General features: G+C 40.0%; 1 protein-coding gene across 10 annotated transcripts in view; it reads left to right on the forward strand.

The window, feature by feature from the left end:
- TCF12 (transcription factor 12) overlaps positions 1-21308 on the forward strand; it is a 270092-nt gene that overhangs the window by 222124 nt on the left and 26660 nt on the right. For all 10 annotated transcript variants that reach the window (XM_077470136.1, XM_077470143.1, XM_077470134.1 and 7 more), the window contains 5 exons: positions 14018-14123; positions 15289-15422; positions 16425-16569; positions 16789-16859; positions 21161-21239. In XM_077470136.1, the coding sequence (XP_077326262.1) occupies positions 14018-14123; positions 15289-15422; positions 16425-16569; positions 16789-16859; positions 21161-21239 (535 nt within the window). The remainder of the gene's footprint in view (positions 1-14017; positions 14124-15288; positions 15423-16424; positions 16570-16788; positions 16860-21160; positions 21240-21308) is intronic.

Raw genomic sequence — 21308 nt, forward strand, 5'->3', positions numbered from 1 at the left:
CAAGTTCGTTTCAAATGTGTCCTAAACCCCAAAAAACAAAAGTGTGTTACTGCCATTCACTAGTTCTTAGATTACATGGCTGCATTCATTTTATTTTTCAGCTTTTTTAACCTGATCATCTTGCACATAATACACCTCTTATCCCTGGGTGGCTACACTCACACCTCACTGTATCTATTGAGGGATTCATTATTGTCACACAAACTGGACTACAAATAGGTCTGCCTTTGTTCATCTACATTGCACGGGGGCTGAGGAGATATATATTTTGTTTTTGAGTGCAGCTCACAGAAAGTGACAAGGACACTGCATTTCTGGCGAGATCACTAGGTATTTTCTCAGCTTGCTGAGAAGAAAACGAATGAGGCCACCTCATCTGAGGCCTGATAAGCTGCAATATATTACCCTTGGTTAGTTATTAATACATTATTAATTTTGATTTAATTTCCTGGCTTAAAGTGTTACTAAACTTTTTTTTTTTTTTATTAAAATAACAAACATGTTATACTTACCCGCTCTGTGCAGCGGTATTGATCAGAGTGGCCCCATTCCTCCTCTTCTGGGGTCCCTGGCAGCGATCTTGGCTCCTCTTTTTCTGCAGGACTACCATAGTCAGCCGCTGGCTATGGAGAGAGGTAGTCCCCGCTCTTCCAAGCTGTGTGTCCACAGAGCTGTTCCCCTATAGAAATGCAAAACAGGACTTACCCCCGCCCCCACTTGCTCTGATTGACAGTAGCAAGAGCCAATGGCTCCTGTTTGAATGCAGTGTAAAGAGGAAGTGGATAAAAGATGCAGCCCTGCACAACGCTGATCTCTTCTCCCCTCTCTTCCCCTTCGGTGCACAGGTAAACTGAATTTTTTTTTTACCTTAATGCAAGCAATGCATTAAGGCAAAAAATGTTTTTAGGTTTAGTGACACTAAGTGTCATTCCAGGCTGGTCAATCCTGATTTGGGTACATAAAATCGCATCTCCATTACAGAGACAAGTGTTCTCTAGTCCATGGTGGGGAAATGGGCAGGACCGATAAGTTGCCCCCATGCCAGCCAAATCACTTAGAAGTTATAGTGGGGCTAAGTGGAATTTACAAATGTTTCTTATGCTTTTCATAAATATCTCCCACAAAACAGTCTTGCCTACAAATTAGCAGTAAAAGAATGTATGATTTAGTGGGTAGCTCAGGTCAGTGGGGGTGTTAAAAGTGCCCGGTTTGCGCTGCTTTCAAATCGCTTTGAAAGCGGCACCCATTCATTTCAAAGGGCGGGGGGGTGGCAAAATGGTGTATACAAGGCTCCTGCACCACCCCAAATATGCTGCTTGCAGGAGTTTTTTTCCTGTCCTGCAAGTGCACCGACCCAGTGTGAAAGCACCCAGGCTTTCACACTGGGGCTGCAGAAGAGGCAGTATTTTTAGCACAAAAAACACCTGTAAAATGCCTCAGCGTGAAAAGGGGTCATAATGACAATGTGAAAGAAGTTTGTTTGAAATCACAGGTACATAAGTATTTGCAGCCTTTGCCCAATACTTTGTTGAAGCACCTTTGGCACCAATTACAGCCTCAAGTCTTTTTGATTATGATGCTACAGGTTTGGCACACCTATTTTTGGGCAGTTTCTCCCATTCTTCTTGACAGGGCCTCTCATGCTCTATTAAGGTAGATGGGGAGCTTCGGTGCACAGCAATGTTCAGATCTTGCCAGAGGTTTTCAATTGGGTTCAAGTTTGGGCTCTGGCTGAGTCACTCGAGGACATGCACAGAGTTGTCTCATAGCCACTCCTTTGTTATATTGGCTGTGTGATTGGGGTTGTTGTCCTGTTGGAAGATGAACCTTTGCCCCAGTCTGAGGTCTAGAGCGCTCTGGAGCAGGTTTTCATCAAGGATGTCTCTGTACAGTGCAGCATTCATCTTTCCTTTGATCCTGACTAGTCTCTCAGTTCCTGCTGCTGAAAAACATCCCCACAGCATGATGCTGCCACCACCATGCTTCACTGTAGGGATGGTATTGGCCAGGTGATGAGCGGTAAAGTGCAACTTTGTACACTGTAAATGTTAAAAAAATAAATAAAAAAAAATAAATAAAAACACTGCAATCAGTAGGATGCTCTGTCTGGGGGAACAGATACCAGCTTGCATGCTGAAACAAGGCATTTTAGCATGCAGGTAGTGGAAAGGGGTTCTTAGGACCCTTTCACACTTGTACGACTTGTCCTGAGATTGGGACTGCAGAGTCGCATGACAAGTCCTTCCCCATGATTTCCAATGACAACCATTCATATTAGTATGACTTCAAGTTGTATCAACTTCAAAGTAGCCCCTGCACTACTTTGGTCTGACTTTGATGTGAGTTACACAGGCATTCCCTAAAATCGCGACTGCAATATCATGGCAAAATGGCGTGACTTTGAAGTCGCAGTAGTGTGAAAGGGGCCTTAAAGTGATATTAAAGTCTCATTTGTTATTTTTAAACCAAAAAACCTTCTCTCTGCAGTGGTTTTGCACAGAGCAGCCCAGATCCTCTGCTTCTCAGGTCCCTTGTTGGCCCCTCCCTCTTGCCACGTGCCGCCACAGCAAGCAGTTTGCCCTCTCTTCTCATTGGTTCACTGACGTTGACAGCAATGGAAGCCAATGGTGCCCACTACTGTGTGTCAGTGAGGAGGGAGCATCCCGGACAGCTGAGTCTGGATTGAGATGGGGTTTAGCTATATATTAGGGGGGCTGCTGTACACCGAAGGTTTTTTATCTTAATGCATAGATAGCATTAACATAAAATAAAGTCTGCCTTTAGAACCACATTAAGCAAGTAAAAATGCAAGCAGCTGTTTAGAAAGTTATGCTATGTGAATGGGAACATGTAACACACATGTGATAGAACAAAGTTGGCTGCTAAAGTAGAAATATACTTTAAGCCCCTCCAGTGTGTCTGTTTTTTTAGTTTTTTTAGGTCATTGTAGGTCATTATAGGTCAAGATACTGACCCATTTTGGCTATATATATTGCCTGACAGGTTTCCCAGTCCCTGCCAATGAAAAACATCCTGCACCATGATGCTACTGCCACCAACCTTTACCAAGCTTATCTTGGGGATGAAGGTCTCAGGGTGATGGGCAGTGTCAACTTTCCACCAGTGATTTATGCCAAGGCAACAAAAAGCTTCATTTTGATTACATCGGACCAGAGACCCTTTTCCACGTATCTGCTGCAGATTCTTCATATCTTTTAGAAAATTACAAAAGTGGTTTGTTCCCCTCTTCCCAAAAATAGCTTTATTCTTGTCATTCTTCCATAAAGACCAGCTGTGTGGAGTGCCGATGTTATGGTTGCCCGATGGGCATGGTTTTATCCCACATTGAATGCAGGTCTTTGCAGCTTCTTCAGAGTTTCTCTTGGCCTCTTGTTTGCTTTCTGCCCAATGCCCTCCCAGCCTGGTCACTATGTTTTGATGGATGCCTATATCTAGGCAGAGTTGCAGTTGTGCCGTATTCTATGCATTTAATAATAATCAGTATTTGTGATCTCTTCTTTTATAGCCCAACTTCGATTGACTTTTTTTTCCAGGACTTAATTTATGACTTTATTATTTTCTTGGTCTTCAGAATGCTGTAAAAACAGTTTAGAGATAGAATTATCAGAAGTTTGGTATTGCATACATTTAGTATTAATGAGGAACTGCAGTCTGCTCACATAATTTGTAAGAAAAACACCTTTGCCATTCTGAAGCTTCCCTCCAATCACTTTGCATATTATCTTATATATACTGTAATTTTGTACTTGCCAAATATGCTGCAGAAATCTCCCTCCATCTCCCTGGCTGCATCCATTTTAACTGTGGGCAGCTGAAGCTGCTGCCTGTTCACTTCCAGGATTTGCACAGACACACAGAGGCACACCTCTAGCTCTGCAGCCCTGCAGCTCTCATTGGCCCTCTTATGACTCCTCCCCCCTCCCTTCCTGGCAAACTCTCAGTAGAGTGAGTGAGAGCGCTGTGCATGACATAAGCCTAGACTAATGACCAGACAAGAAATATGACGTGGGCTGTATAAGGGATTTGCTGGCAGAAAAATGTTTTACTATCCAAAGTTAAAACAACAAGGGCAGAAGATTTAATAGATGGAAAGTTGAAAAAATTACCGAAGGTCCGTTACGCTCATTGTAATCTTAAATGATGTAAAATATAACATTGTTTAAAATGAACCTGCTGGCAACTATGTAGCTGTTACTATGTTACTAAAGGTATATGATCAGAGCCCTGGTGTGAGTTCAGCTGGCCTCTGGTGAAGTGAATCTCTTCTTGGCCACAGCTGATAATGGTTCTCTCTCTCTATCTTTATGCCTTCTCCAAATTGTATTTAGCATGGACACAGAAGTTGCTGTTTTTTTTTAGATTATATACTTCTATATCTTTATAATAAACACTTTTAGATATTGATTTGCTGTATGAAGATTCCATATTTGCATCTCTGAGTGCCTCTAACACATACAGTGTGTGTGTGTGTGTGTAATCGGGTATATCAGCCGCATTGGGCAGTGCTGCCCAACATAGTCCAAACACACATAAACAAGGCAGTTTACCATATGTCCTATTGTTTCTTGCTTGCATATGTAGCACTCTAGGAAAGACTATGGGTGGGTCAAACAGTGAGAGTGGGGTGCCACATCCCTATACAGTGGTATACAAAAACTTTTTTGTTGAACTACTGTACTTTATCGGTACCCCAAAGACTTTACAGTGTGGCATAAAAACATAATTGTTTATTTCATAGGTTCAGAGCATACTTATTACATACTCTGTGCTTATGAAATAAACGCTTATGTTTTTAAACCACATTGCAAAGTCTTTGGGGTACCAATAAAGTAATGTTGATTCAATATGAATCTATATATGTACAATACCTACTGTGATGGGTAAGATTGTAATTAAAGAACAGTGCTGCTAAGAATGCATATTTTAAAGACTTTCCCGAGATTATTTTTTTAGATTTTTATAGCGGATCGTGTAATTGTGGTACAACCACAGGTTATAAAATATTGAGGCTTTTAGTTTGTAATGATTAAATCTTTTATCTACTCAAGGCAATTTACTGGGGTAAACCACTCAAATATGGTTAAAGCAAATTATCCGCTCCTAACATTCTGTCCTGGAAATCGCAATATTTAAGACCCCTTTCACACTGAGCGCCGCTAAAGCGTCAGTCATTTTTGTGGTGTTTTAGCAGTGTTTTAGTGGAGCTTTGCGGGTGCTAGCGGACCAGTTTTCACATGACCTTGGAAACAAAGGAAAAAAGACCCACTTTCCTGTGCTTTCAGAGTGCTTTTAAGGCACTTTGGAAGCACTGCCCATTAATTTCAATGGGCAGGGGCATTTGCCAGCAACCTGCCCCAAAGATGCTGCTTGCAGGACTTTTTCTAACCTCCCGCAAGCGCACAGCCTGAGTGTGAAAGCACCCATTGCAGTTAATGGGAGGCAGTTTTCAGAGGCATCTCTGTATGCAATAATACATGTATTTTTTTTAATACAAGTGATAAAAGTATGAATCTGCCTCTAGCGAACACTGTAGAGTAGAAATTAGACTGTGAGAGAGAAGCAAAACTCGGGGACAACCAGCTTTGCTTTGTTCTGTTACAAAATATGTGTGTTGCGCTACAGTGTTTGATATTTAAAAATATTGAAAAGCACACAAATGGATAGTCCAAAAAAAAAAGTATCAGTCTCTCAGATGGACCATAATGGTCAAATGGCAAACTCTGTGATTTAATCGTGAACACGCCACCACCACAATAAGTTGGATTCTTATCGGAGAGCCTGGACCCTTTATTACGAAGGGTCAAACAGTCTTGATGTATGTATCCCAGTAGAAGTCATCAGTAGGGCATGTATAAAGGAACACTGTTAGGATCCATTTCAGAGTATCCAGGGGACTCCACCCAAACAACGATCGTGCTGCCAGATCCAAATAAAACATAAAGCGCTAGATAGTGTAAGACCTCTTAAGAGTTGCATTTAATATAAAGTATTGCACTTACATGTATCCACAGTAAAAACAGCATTGCATGGTAAAAAGGCGGCCTCCACAGAGCATCCAAACATGTAAAAATGCGCTATAGCCGAAACAAACAACTCCGCCCGACTGGTTTCGTCAACAAAAGGACTTCTTCAGGGCAAAAAGCCTATCTCAATTCTTAGCATTGCATACTAATGTACAGAAATGCTATGCTGCTTTTTTGGAGAACATGCTGGCCTGCAGTACAAAGGTCTGAACTAATGACTTGCCATTAGATGGAATTTATTTTTTCTTAAATGATCTATTCCTTTTGGAAGATATGTACTTTACTGCAGTTAAACAGGCAAATACAAATAGATCCCCATTGACGATTTTAGCCTGCGGTCACACTGGGTACTATTTTAGCCTGCGGTCACGCCGGGTACGGTTTTAGCCTGCGGTCACGCCGGGGTACGGTTTTAGCCTGCGGTCACGCCGGGGTACTGTTTTAGCTTGCGGTCCCACCTGGTACAGTTTTAGCCTGCGGTCACGTGTGTCCAGTCTGTGGGGTATTTCTGATATAATTAGTACTGGCTTAGGTGTAGCAGGCACTTGAATCTTAAGGCATACTAATTGTCCATATGGACCTACATTATTTTTTACCATCGGTCGTTTCAATGTTACAGAGACCCTCTTTATAAATGTGAAGCAGCGCTCTCATTCCCCCGTATCACATTCAATAAATATCCCAACACACACATGCGTATATATAAAAGTGTAAACAAATAATTCAGTATACGTGATCAAACCCCTATACCCACAGTTGCTAGACTCCGCTCAGGTGGGCGGTTTCGGATGTCACATGTAGCCCCGCTGTTACATGTCAGGTACCTCCCACCTGATCAGAATCCAGAAACTGCAGGTATAGGAGTCTTTTAGTGATTTTAACCAGCATAACAAATGTGAGTTTATTGCTTTGTTTTTAGGTAAAGCGCTGGTTCTATTAATACTACACTTTGAGGATGATTCTTCTTTTTTTTTTTTTTTTTGATATGTGTCATATGGTGTTATATCATAGAGAGAGCCTAAGTTTAAAGAGAGAAAAGGAAAGAAAAGAATCGGGGATCGGTGGTTTACCAAGCTTTATATGATCTTCTTGATGTATACGTAATGAGAAAATCGGATGAAAAGAAAAATGCATTTGGGAACAGTCGTCTGATAATCTATTAGTAGACAGCTGATCACAACAGTTCATGTGAAAATACCTGAAGGAACAAGCATGAGTTTTTTTTTTTTTTTTCTTAAGATAACAGAACAAAAGATTTTCATTAAATTCCTATACGGTTTGTATGAAAAAAGTTGAGTGGCCAAGACTGCGTATACTCGGAAATGAAAGAATTCATTAGAATGCTTCAGAAGTTGTATTCTGTCTAATGAAAATTTTCATAACTTTATGATAACCATTCGTTTTTGATATAAGACTAGCAGGCAAAAAAAAACAAAAGTGCAGGTGTAACAAGAGGTCCGCTGCTGTCTTACCGTGGCCCGAGTGCAAGTTGTACCAAGATGGGTATTGGGATGTTCAACCTCTGATGGAGACACGGAACGTTACTTCTGTTACCGAATGTGATGGCTTCGGTCAAAAATTCTGATGGAACATGCGGCTGCGCCTTGCATCCCTGCCTCGGCCAGCTTACCTAGTTCCACTGCTGCCAGCCTGTTGAGGACTCGCTCTCCGCTCTGCCCGCTGACTTCCGGTTGCGAGCAACGCTACCTCATTCCCAGGTATCAGATTAGGCGTCGGGAGCATTTGCTCGAGTACAAGTATTCATGCAAATACTCAGTATCTGAACTGTTATTGGGACATCCTTATTCATAACTGATCAGTATATCTTGTCTGTCATTTCATTACCTTTCAGACTGCTAAATGTTAGACAAAAGCCCTCCGTCTGCTTCTCAGCAGGGCAGTTTTTCTTTAGGACAGATATTCATAAAAGTGATGATCGGACTGCAGTCACCTTATGCTCTTTAGCACTAATGTGTCTGTTATGTTGTGGAGAAAACTTGGGAACCATTTTTAATGTGTTACAAGCCTTCCATATAAATGTTCTGTATGTAAAACATTTACAAAATGCCTTTATTGGTTAGAAATTGAATTATAAGACGTCTGTGATGAATTGAATTAAATGTTTTTATTAATAGTGACAATTATACATTATATGCAGATAAGGTGTTCATACCCACTCTTCCTATTTTCTACAAGACTGCCTTGCCTTGTGGTCATCATACACTTTACAGTCGACAATCAACTTTAGATATACCAAAGCTATGTAATATAAGGGCCTACATAAACTATACAATCGGTCTGTATCCAATCAGTTAGGCCCTTGCACTACATAGCTGTTGGTATATCTAAAGGAAATTGTGTAATCAAATTGTAACACATGCGATCTGTAAATTAATTCTAAAAATAAAAGTGCATTCATGTAGTGTTTTAAGGTTGGTTGGTAGGAAGATTTTTTTTTTTCTGGTTTTTTTTTGTTTGCTATTCTGTGACCGAGGGGTTTTTATATATGATTTCTACATTATTTTTCTTCATATGCTAAAATATTGATGTTGACAAATCATTGGGTGGTGCGGGTTTATCAATAAAATTCTGCTGTGAGCAGTAAAGCTGCCATGTGTTGCAGGTTGTGCAGACCTAGGCAGCCACGTACTTTTGGTTCTTCCATTACATTGAAAATTTGGTATTTATTTACAGGCGATCAAATGACAGACACATGTTTTCACTGGCTTTTGCAACTCAATTTTTTTTTCCTTCTCAGTTTGGCCATGTGTGTCTTCACATCTGGAGTCAATGAAATTTCCACTACCACATCACTTAAATTTTCTGCTCTTGCCCTTTGATGTGAAATATTATGGCTGGCAGAAGTGCAGCTCCATAAAGCATGCTTTATTTTCGTATAGCGCTCATTTAAATGTACGATAGAATTGGCCCATATCACGCAGACTACTGGTTTGTTGTAATAGCAGCAGTCTGATATGTAAGAGTCCATATACTATTATTTTACAATGTATCAGAGATTGTCTGAAGAAAACATTGTGAATGCTTGTGCCAACAAATAGTATCTTAGCTCAGTCTGAGAATCTTTCTGTACTGTTGCTGAAATTTGTAGAATTTGTTGCTTTTTTTTTTTTTTTTTAGTTTTTTTCAATTGACTGGTATTTAGACTACATGTAATGCACAGTAAATTACAATTTCTAAAGGGATGGTTCACACTCGATGCAGTCCGGTGTGTTTTTATTCTTCATCAAAAACACATAGTGTTTAACATGGATTCCAATGGCCCTAGTTCACACCAGTGCAGTCAACAAAAGTGGAACGTGTTGGATTTTTTCTGTATGGAACACGGAAGGACGCATCATAAACGCACTGGAATGCACTTGGAAATGACTATGGTGGTGGTGTTGCTGTCACACTAGTTACAAATAGTACGTAGTGAGGAGTTCATATGTGTTAGTCAATTTCCAAAATGTTAATTTGGACCCAAATAAATATAAAAAAGTAAATATGTTATGCAGAATTCCTAGAAATAATTGCGCCTAAGCAGTTTACAGAATTATTATTATTTTTTTCTGCAAAACCTCTTGAAAAGGAAAAAAAAAGCAGTGCACTTCCTGCCATGTGATTTTGCCTATGCACTGCTCCTCCTTACAGCCTCATAGCTGTATCTTTTCAGGGAGAATTTCACGTTTCATAATAAATAGCCTTTTCTAATGTCTTTTAGGCTAAAGCCTTCCTAATGTGCTCATCTCTCACTTACCTAGTCTATGGCAACTTTGACTCTGCACTTCTCTGTTCAAAAAAAAATAAATGCATTCTGAGCCCTGACTTCCTGTAGCATCATGTGACCATCCAGGAACCTTCATATCTCATCATGCACTGCCTTACTGCATCACAGAATAGGGCATGTTTTAATTTTTTTTGGACCACGCCTTCCTCATTATTATACCACCTCTTTATTTCCACCCACTTTCCTTCTACTACTTTTAAGGTGGCCATACTCTGTACAACCTCCTTTAAGCCTATCATCAACTATGTAGTGCAAAGGCCTGTCTGATACTAATGAAATATTGTTCAGGTGGGTTCTCCTTTTACAGTTTTGGTAAATTCAATAGAAATTTTACAGAGATTGTAAAATCAGATTTCATAGTGTATGACCTGCTTTATACACGTACATGGGAGGGAGCGGGGGAATACATTTGTATGTCATTGTTCTTGTGTAAACACAACATGTTCTCTTTCAGGCCCCATTTACATCTAGTATAGTGGGAGCGCACGTTTTATGGCACATTTTTCCTGTGACACACATAGGGCAGCCGGTTTTCATAGGCTGCTCTACATGCTCATGGGGTATATTGGTGTGTTGTGGGTTGCATGTTTTTTTGCCACCATTTTTTTGGAAAATGAAGGAATTCAAATTTTTTTTGTCACAAAGTTGGAAGTTACATTTCGCACACAGCATGGACATGATTATAAGGTGCATCTTCAGGCATTCTAGGGGCATAAATGACTCCGCTACTTTCCTGACAATCTATCACTTTTTTGGAGGCCCTGGAGCACCGGTACAGTGGAAACGCCCACAAAATTTTGTTTGGCATGCAAACGCCTCTATTTTTTAAGAGGCATGGTGATTCTTTTGAAGACTTCATTTTTTTGCCACTCATTTGTGGAAAATGCAGAAAGAAAAATGAAATAAACACAATTTTTTCAATTTAATAAAGAAGCTATTTCACATGCACAGCATCATTACACCTCAAAACACATTCTGCTACTTCTCTCGAGTATGGCGATTCACATGTGTGAGAGCCCTGTACGTCCACTGATCATGACCCATACAAGTGTGTATGATCCAAGGGTTTAAAGCAGATGGTGAGGTGGCCATACAGTGCTCCTCACTGCCTGTCTAATGCTCTCTGAAGATCCATGTGAACACGGATGGCTCTTCAGAAAGCATTGTACATGTGAGCAAGTTCTTATGACGACAGTACGACTGGTGTGGCAGTGATCAGGGACACTGTAACCTATCCTAATGGGAGTGTTGATTGCCACTGTAAGCAAGCTGCTAGCAGGCTTCAGAGGGCTTTTAACAAGCTTCAAGTATTACTGAAGCCTGCATGCAGCTTGTTTAAAGTGGCAGTCAGCACTCCTATTAGGATCTGTGTTCAAGATTTACAAACTGGAGATGAATGGTAATTTAAAAGCTTCAACAAAGCTTGCTGAAATCTGTGCTAATGCTTTGTCAAAGCTTGCTGTTCATACTGCTCTTATACAAACTGATTAGGGGCATTTTTTGGGCGTTTTATGAGCTGAAACCGCTCAGGTGTGAATGCAGTGGGTACATGATTTTCACTTAACTTTAGGCATAGCATTAAATATTACACTGTTCAAAACCCCTCTTAATTTGAATTAACTATAAAGCTCAGACATTTACATACCGTATATTACTTCACATCATTTGGCATTGTCTTCGGCTAGTGTTCTGTTGCTTTCTGCCAACCCTAGTGATTAAAGCAGTGTTTACCCTTGTATTATCTGAGCAACGTTCCCGCTAAACATTTTGGACTCTAAGCAGTTTTTGTGAAGTTCCTTTCTACTTTTTGTGATAGTCAAATCTGGACTCCAGCCTTCCCCTCATTCTTGTATAGGTGTGCACTGCAGGCTTCTCTCTTGTAATGAAATGGCTTTCCTGATTGCATTGCATACCATGAGCCTCTGTATTAGAGACTGCAGCAAGTCATATAGAGCCCACCTCATTTCCTGGCTGAAAGACATTCGGCATCATCCAGCCTTAACTCCCCAGTCTTGTTGTCCTTTGCCCATCACTTTTAATAAGTTTCAGTTCTATCAGCCATGTAGCCAAAGCGTCACATATGGGCAGTTAGCAGAGCTTCCTGTTTTCAGGAGCTATGTAGAGCACCCTGCTGGTCCCTTTCACTAGCCATGATCTGCCTGCATTGTATTGATAAGCGTAGAGGCCCAGTCATGTCATTAGATCTAAAGTAAGGTATGTAATGAAGATGGAAATGTGTTTTTTAATTTCAGTACACTGTTGATGAGGAAGGGGAACCAGGAAAGGCAAAATATAGGCATGTTAGACTTCAGCTTTTGTACTGCTATAGTATATTAAATACAGTTTTACATTTCAAAATTGTTAATTTTCAGACAGAATTTATAAGGTTATTTAATCTAATCCTTTATCCTTTAGATCTGGAGTTATCCGTTAGATCTGAACTTTCTAAACAAAGGGCCAGTTTACTGTCCCTCAAACTTTAGGGGGGCAGCAGTGTGGCCTGTAGTAGAAGAAAATGTCTTGGTGTCAGGGGGAGTAAACAATGCTCCATGAATGGTATTAGGGGGAGGCATATAGTGCCTTGTCATTGATGTCAATGGGAGGAATAATACCTTATTGTTGGTGTCAGTGGCATAAATAGAGGGGGGGGGGGGGGGGTTGGAGAGGGCTGAAGGCCAGATAAAAGCAAGAAATGGACCGCAGTTTGGAGACCACTGCTTTAGATGTCCCAAAACTGAGATACATTTGAAGTCCGTTAAGACCTGCAGTATTTGTGTTGGGCTTATTACATTATCCAGAAGCAATCACACTTTTTGCCTGCAGTGTTCTGGCTTGTCTGATGCTAGTGGTTCACATTTGAGTCCAGTCATTCTTTAGTTAATGCCATTTTTAAAGCAGCATGTTCTGAAATGACTTTGTATTGTATTCATGAGCACAAAGGCTTGTAATTGTTCATTAGACTTTGATAGCTGCGTTTACTTCTACTGCTATTTTTGTGAATGATTCAGATATTGTTGACTTTCTATGACAGAATGCTCGTCTTAAGCAAATCTGTCAAAAGGTTAAAATCGTTATGGCTCCTGCTGTCTTCCCTCCAGTGTTTAAAGTAGCCTGAGTATAGAAAGATGGAAGCTGACATTCATTACTTGATTTAATCTTGATTTTGGCTTTGCTACCATGATCCATGATTTGTAACAAGCATGCAGCCAGCAAAGTCTGAGAATGTAAACTTGTCTCTTCCATACTTTTTCCGATCATTGGTTTACGAGGCAGTGAAGCCAGGTTTAGGCTGACTGCCCTACAAGCCTATCTTCTCAGGTTTTGTATATAACAAATAAACGTGGGAAGAAGTATCTAGACTGTCATGCAGATCCAAAGCTTTCAGGATTGAGTCTTGAACCATTGCATTTTCAGGAGGCAATGTTGGTAATGATGGGTTGCATGATTATCTCTGCTTATTCTTGTGTTTGGGAGATCTGATTGGTGTTTGGAATTCCATATAGGTGATACTTTGTTCCTCCTAATATGTCTTGGATACTCCAGCAGATACTATAATTTTATAGCTCTGTCCTTTTGCTCCTGGAAGTTTCGTTTATTCCCACCAACCTTTGAGTGTCCTAGCCTCTCCTTTTGCATTCTTCAAACTGTGAAATAAAAACTATTTCTAAACATTAAGAGCTGGACCTCCTCATATTGAGCACATAAGGTGTGTAGGCTGTTAGTCAGTTTAACTCTCAGTTCTGTTTTTGGTGGAATGGCCCTTTAAAATGGTTGTAAACCCTTACATATACCCAGTGAATTGACTGTCCTCAGGTGATACACAAAGATGAAACCAATCCCTCTAAATAAGTTGAACCTGTTTATCTGCAGCCTTTCTTCTTTACATTCATTCAAAGTCCAGAACTCTAAATCTTATTTCAGAGTTCAGAAAAGTCAAAAGTTATTTATGCTGATAGCAGATAAAGAAAGCAGTGGGCAGTAGTGACACTTGGGTCTTAATTGAGACAAGAACACACTATAGAGGAATATGCTTTGTTCATATTTCTTGTCTGAGGTTTACAACCGCTTTCAAAAAAAATTCTACCTAGTTTCCGCATAGATTGTACCAAAATTGTTTTTGTGTTGTGCTGACCGTTTAAAATGCTTTGGTGGATTGTGATGATGTATTATTTATTTATTTTTTCAGGTCTATGCACCCTCTCCAAGTTCTGATGACTTCAACAGAGAGTCTCCAAGCTATCCATCCCCTAAACCACCCAGCAGTATGTTTGCTAGCACTTTTTTTCTTCAAGGTTAGTGATTTTGTGTTGATGGTGCTGTTATCAGGTGCAGATGGTATATTCTTATGCCGGCCATAGATGGAACAAATTTCTTTCCTGTAATCATGGAAATTTGGTTTCCCCCACCAACACAGTGTTAATGGGGGAATCCCCCCCCCCCCCTGCTGAGCCATTGTGTTATAACAGCCGCTCACATCTAAATTCTGGCAGTCTGGTGGTATCTAAGTTGATCACCTTGGGTACATTCAGTCTGCCCACCATACATGGTTCAAATCTCTGGACGGTTCCTGCTGAACTGGCAGAGATTCGACCAACTTTGGCTACTGCATACATACTGCAACTATTTTCTACAAGAGTGTAATAGTTAACAATTTCTCTTTTTTTGTAGGGATGTGAGTAGTAGCTTATGGAATTTAATGTCTCTTAATACATTTCAGTGAGGACAAACTTGTAGACTTGATATTTGCGTTCTGCTGACCTCATTTTAGGGTTATGTTGTAAAACTTTTTGGACTTGTGAAAGGTGTAAATGTTTGGTATAAGCTGTGCCCATGAATGCGGGAGTCTTCTTGAGATTAGCTGACTTTTCTTTGAACTTCCTTTTAGTATTAATGGCTTTTTGACACACAACAGTGTTTCACAGCTACAGTGGTATCAAAACTTGGCCACAAATACCACATTGTCTAGTGGAAAATATTCAGTGTGTGCAAAATTTAGATGTGTCACTGGAGTGGGTTGCCTTTTTTGTGATTACCTCAGCATGTGGCTTTTTGAGTTACCATGACAGCGAACATAAGAGAACTACTTTGCAAAGCCCCATTCTAATTATATGCACAATCACCTATGTGTGTCATGTGTCCTCACATGACACATTTGTTAAACATGATTACTGAGCAGTCGGATATGTTCAGACTAGCCTACCTTCTTTAGTTAGGAATACGTTTATTCATATGGACTGTTCATGGTCACAGTAATACAATTACATTTTCAGTCTGACTGCAGTGCTCTGTGTTGTGTCATCAAAGCCTCAATCTTCTATGCGCTAGCATATTTTCCCTCAGATACTGTCATTTATATAGGAAATTCTGATTGAGTTGATACCTGAACTTATTATGAACAAGCATCTTGGCTTTTTTGTTTAATGTGTTGTCATACTAACGTGTTCTTTCTATTTGTAGATGGGAGTCATAACTCATCAGAGCTGTGGAATTCCTCCAATGGAGTTGGTCAGCCGGGCTATGGTGGAATGATGGTCAGTTCATCATCTCACATGTCACAGTCAAATAACTATGGCAGCCTACATGACCGTTTGGTAAGAAAGAAGAGTATAGTTTTATATTTATGGGATACATTGCTTCTAAATCTCCATTGCCTCTGAAGCCTGATCCACATTCTGATTGCGCTCCAGAGGCTAATGATAGGTAGCAAGGAAGCGATATGGCTTCTCCTGCTCTGCCTGTTTTAACCCCATGTCTGCCAAAAACACACCACCACCCTGTGCATTGCTACTAATGTATGCTCTGCTCTATGTGTACTACAACTCACATGGGGCTGAATGTGTCTGCAGGTAGATGTGTAGTCCATCTTTTGGGGGGGGGGGTGTTTAGCGGGAAAGGGTGGTTGTGTTCACATACTCAAGTGGGGCATGGAGAATGATTGTAATCAACCTAGAGCAGGAAGTCTGAGAAGAGCAGAAAAAAGTTTGTGTTTGAGAGGTGAAAGAAAGGAATAGAGATAGTGATGGTACCTTCTAGTGATATTTTGGTAAAACGCTGTTTTTAATTTCAGATAGTGTAAGGGAGGGTTATAACCCCTGTCAGGATTTCCCCTCTGTATCCCATTAGGGAGATTTACCTTCACTTCCTGTCACATTATCAAAACAGGAAGTGAGAGGAAATCACTGCAACTTAAGGGAATTCCTTGGGGTCCCCAGGTCACCAAAACTAGTGTCCCTATTGGAAGATTTCCCCTCTATTACTGTTTTGGGGACAACACATATTTGGGTTTTTCTTTTACTTTCATGGATAATGGTAAACGGGACAAATAGAGAGGGTGAATCTCGCTAAAGGGGGCACAGACAGCAATAAAAACCTGACTTGGGGTTATAATACCTCTCCAAAACCCAAAAAAAAGCTTTGTCTTTAGTTATACTAGACAAATGATGTGTTTTGCAACTTGGTGAAATGGAGCCTGTTAAATCGTTTTACAATTTTGTTGAGTTTATAGTGATTGGAAACAATCTTTACCACTCTTTAGCATGGCCTTTGTAGTGTGAAGTAATCTTCAGCAAATACTATCTAATTATCTTTTTCAGAACTATCCACCACATCCGGTTTCACCAACAGACATCAATGCCAGTCTTCCTCCAATGTCCAGCTTCCATCGGGCTAGCACCACAAGCACCTCTTATGTGGCATCTTCTCACACACCACCTATCAATGGAACAGACAATCTCATGGGTAAGCCTTAATCTACAGGGTTTTTGCAACCCCAAGGTTTGGTTTGATCGTAAGTCTGTAAGCAGCTTTTAAGGAAAATACTTTGGCGCATATGTATATATATATATATATATATATATATATATATATATATATATATATATATTTACAATTTCTGGTTTGTATAAAGCAGAATTTGTATATGTTAGAAATGGGATGTATTTTTTTTGTTTCTGTTAGGTACGGGAAGCAGAGGCAGTGCAGCTGGTAGCTCACAGACTGGGGATGCACTTGGAAAAGCTCTGGCATCTGTAAGTATTTGTATCTTAAGTGCAGCCACAAATGGATATTGGATATTATTTACTTCAATGTTAGTGTTACAACAAATCTTGATAAACGGTGTGGGGTATTTATGCTTAGTTAGTGATAGCCCAAGCTATTTAGCAATGACATTTTTTCACCACAATCTAGAAAGTTCTGTGCAACACTGGTGTGTTTTCTCAGTTGATTAAATGATGCATGACCTTCTAAAGGAAACAGCTGCCTGTCCTGAGAGTATCAGTTTTCACGTGGAATGCAAGCTGGGAGTTGTTAAACATAATGCTCACTCAATGTTTCCAGCACACTAATACCAGGATGTATTGATACCCATTGTGTGCGCGATGCACGCATTTTTATGAGAGCTTTGTTAAAGGGGTTGTAAAGGCAAAAGTTTTGTTTTTTTAATTTTAGTGCATTCTATGCATTAAGATAAAAAGCTCTCTGTGTGCAGCATCCCGCCTCACTAATACTTACCTGAGCCCCATCTCTATCCAGCGATGTCCATGAGTCCCTCAGCCGTCTCTCCCTCCTGATTGGCTGAGACACAGCAGTGGTGCTATTGTCTTCCGCTGCCGTCAATCAGTCAGTTAGCCAATAAGAGAGGGGGCAGGGCCGAACCAAAGCTCTGTGACTGAATGGACACATGGAGCTGCAGCTCGGCTCAGGTGCCCCCATAGCAAGCTGCTTGCTGTGGGGGCACTCGACAGGAGGGAGAGGCCAGGAACCGTGAAGATGGACACGAGAAGAGGAGAATCTGTGTTGCCCTGTGCAAAAGCACTGCACAGAGCAGGTAAGTATAACATGTTATTTAAAAAAAAAAACCTGTCAGTTACATGTCGGATAGAGCTGCACAATTAATCGTTAAAAAAATTGTGATCTCGATTCACCCCCTTTGACCATCTCTCCTGCAAAGGTTGCTTATTCTTTCATATAAACAAGTGGAGAAACTATCTGCTCACCCAGCTGTCAAAAGAAAACATCTGGGCAGTCTGCCAAGTTTTTTTAAATTGCAACATTGTAACTAGGCTTCCTCAGATCAAAGGGATAGAACTTCTGTGTAAATAAATAATCCTGGCAGTCTGCCAAGTTTTCAACAACTGTAAATGCAGGAAGTTTAACCACTTAAAGGGCCACCCTGAAAAAAAAAAAAAATTTAAATTACAAAAAATCTTAAAAAAAAAATGGAATTTTTTTTTTTTTTTTACTTACCAGAAATGCCTGTTGCTAGGCACATAATCCTAATCTTCCTCTTCCTCCTCCGCGGAGATCTTCTTTCTTCTCTCCTCGTCGCGTTGTCTTCTGGGTAATGGGTCGCGCTGTGTTCTGGGAACTGTGTGTTCCAGAACACAGCGCGTCCCATTCACAAAGCGCTGCGCGTCTCGCGCATGCGCAGTAGGAAACGAGCAGTGAAGCCGTAAGGCTCCACTGCCTGTTTCCCTTAGAAGGAATGGCGGCGCTGGGACCCGAGAGCCAAGGGATGGGTCGGCCTTGGGCGGCCGACATCGCGGGCGCCCTGGACAGGTAAGTGTGCTTATTAAGTCAGCAGCTGCAGTGTTTGCAGCTGCTGACTTTTAATTATTTTTTTTTATTTTTTTAAACGGCCCTTCTCTTTAAAGTCTAAATCTTTTTCTGACACTTCTTTGTTAAGTTAAAATCAATGTTTTGCTAGAAAATTTCTTGGAACCTCCAAACATTATGTATATTTTAGCAGAGACCCTAGGGAATAAAATGGCAATTGGTGCAATATTTTATGTCACTGTATTTGCCCAGAGGTCTTTAAAATGCAATTTTTTGGGAAAAAAATTTACTTCAATGAATAAAAAAAAAAAAATGGTAAAGTTAGCCCAATTTATTTATTTTTTGTTTTAATGTGAAAGATGATGTTACGCCGAGAGAATCGTGATCCACCTTCTAAGCAAAAAAATTGTGATTCTCATTATAGCCAGAATCGTGCAGCTCTAATGTTGGAAAATAAAAACATGTTTTCAGCATTGGTTTTTCTTCTTTTAATTTAGTTATATTACTTGATTGTGTAATTTGGTTATATATGGGTAGTCAGTTGCTGGATATAGATTAAACATCCTGCTGTCTGTTCCCCCACCAACCTTTCCCCAACCCCCACTTTTTTTGGGGGGGGGGGGGGTTTGATTAAATTTTTGTTAGGTTTTTCTCCCCATCCCAGTTGCTGTTTTAGAAACACTCCCAAAGTCAGGGTAATAAAGCCAAAGGCATAGATGTTTAATCTTTGTGCTGGGTGGGCTATGGTTGTCATAGCGACTTGATTTTGTCATCCTATGTTGCGGCTTGGCAGGGAGCAGCCAGGTCATTCCATAAATCACCGCTGTCATTTCCAAAGGAGATGCATTCCATCTGCTCTATGAATGCATGCCATAGTCTGCACACTTCAGATCCTCCGTTACATTTCAGGATTTCACTTTAGGATTTTTAAACTTTTTTTTGTTTTAATGTCTACTGCCATTACTTTTGTAAATGATTTAATGTGATCATTGTTATTACTGAGAATAAAGATCTTTCACCTTAATACTAATAATAATATCAGTTCCTTTGTCAAAATGCTCTCTTTAAAATAATAATGCAACTATAACTTTAAATAGAATCTTCATGATCCCAAGGCACATTGCACATGTGATGCTTGTTTTGCTCTGCTGATCATAAATTTGCTAAAGGCCTTTCATGTGTAAAAGATCAGAAGATGAAGCATTTGTTCTTCAGTTTAGGTATTAAAGAGCATACAGAATACTATGTGATTAAACATGTAGGGCCAGATAATACATTTGCAAAGGTTCTTTTATTTTAGGTTTAAGCCTGGATAATTGTGGTCTTAATCTCAGGGTAGCCAAGAAAGAAAATTGTACATGAAAGTATTTACACAAAGTTCCCAAAGCCCTGTGGATTATGCATTAGTTTGGATAATGAACTAGTGTAGATAGAAAGGAAAGAAAATCTTGGTATTTGTGCCATTTCAAATGTGTTTCCCTGAACGTTTGCCAAATAATAACCCTTTAAGATTGTGCCCGCTGCGGGTTATGTTGAAGGCAAGGAACATCTGCTTTATTTTATTATCTAATGCCAAAAAACATCCAGGCTTTAATTCTGAGGAGATCAAATAGTCATGCTATTTAACTTTGTTGATTATAGCAAACATATTTGCAGTAACTTATATTCCGAGCATGATGAAACACACTGCAGTCTGTCTAGTTAAGTGGCCAGCGGTTTTCTGCACAAAGGAAATAAGAATTCGGGGAAGTTGACTTTAAAATTCAATTCATGAATTAAGTTTCTTTGTTGCTTTGAGACTCTATAACATTTACATAACAAGGGGCAACTGAAATGTACACTGCAGTGTTTAAAAAATCGGACTAACAGCTCCATGGTCTGGCTCTGTGGGCTTCCCATTGTGTAGCTTTTGTCTTCATCCCTTTCATTAGATGTGGGCATATTGGCACCCCGCTGACAGGAATGGACCATGACTAATGGGAGGTGGAGTCTTATTTGTTGATGGAGAATAAGTCATGTTACCATTTAGACCTTGAAGAAGGTGTACGAATTATTCATATTGGTAATTTTTAGCTAAGCAGGTCACAAACCGAATATTGAATTTATACACTACAGGACAGAAATTGAAGGCCTCTAGCTAGTGTTGTGTTTATGACTTATTCACAACTCATGAGGGCCATTCTTGGTAATCGCTACCATATCACATTATCCTCTTGGAGTGTGGGATGTATTGTGTATTTTTGTAAGCAGGGTCTATGTATTTCCCGTCAGATCTCATAAGCAATTTGTGCACTGTGCTGCTAACTTTAAGGATAATGAACTCTTCTATTCAAGTGTGTTTGGCCTGTTGCCAGCATTTTGTCTCTTGGGAGGTGAAAATATTGCCTTGTATTTCAAATGCAGGAAGCTTAGTTGAGCTTTTGTTTCATTGACACAATGGGAATTGGCTGACCTCAGGCAAGGTAAAGCATTGCTGTATGACGACAGCACTAGCATTGCGTAAGGAACTAGAATTTCAAAATATTTCAAAGACAGAGATCCCACTATTCTGTGCCTTAAAATTGATTTATTGCTGTGTTTTCAGACTGTACCTCTTATTTTCCCAATGCTTTAAGATGTTCGTGGCCTGGAAAATAATCATCAGCCAGCATGCATGATCGTTAAATACTGACTTTTTGAAACAATTAGTTGTCTCTTTTTATGTTACACTGATGCATCTTAAATTCTTGCTATGGTTAAGCTTTACCTGGTGTTTTTCTTTTGTCTCTTTTAGATTTATTCTCCAGAACACACCAGCAGTAGTTTCCCATCAAATCCTTCAACACCAGTTGGGTCACCATCTCCTTTGCCGGGTATATATATATTTTTTTGTTTCCGTTTAATTTTGAGCTTGAATATGTTTAACTTTAATGTTAAAAAAA

The sequence above is a fragment of the Lithobates pipiens genome, unplaced genomic scaffold (assembly GCF_037356315.1).
Source record: "Lithobates pipiens isolate NorthernLeopardFrog02 unplaced genomic scaffold, aLitPip1_a1.2 Scaffold_8, whole genome shotgun sequence".
In the NCBI taxonomy this organism is placed as follows: Eukaryota; Metazoa; Chordata; class Amphibia; order Anura; family Ranidae; genus Lithobates; species Lithobates pipiens.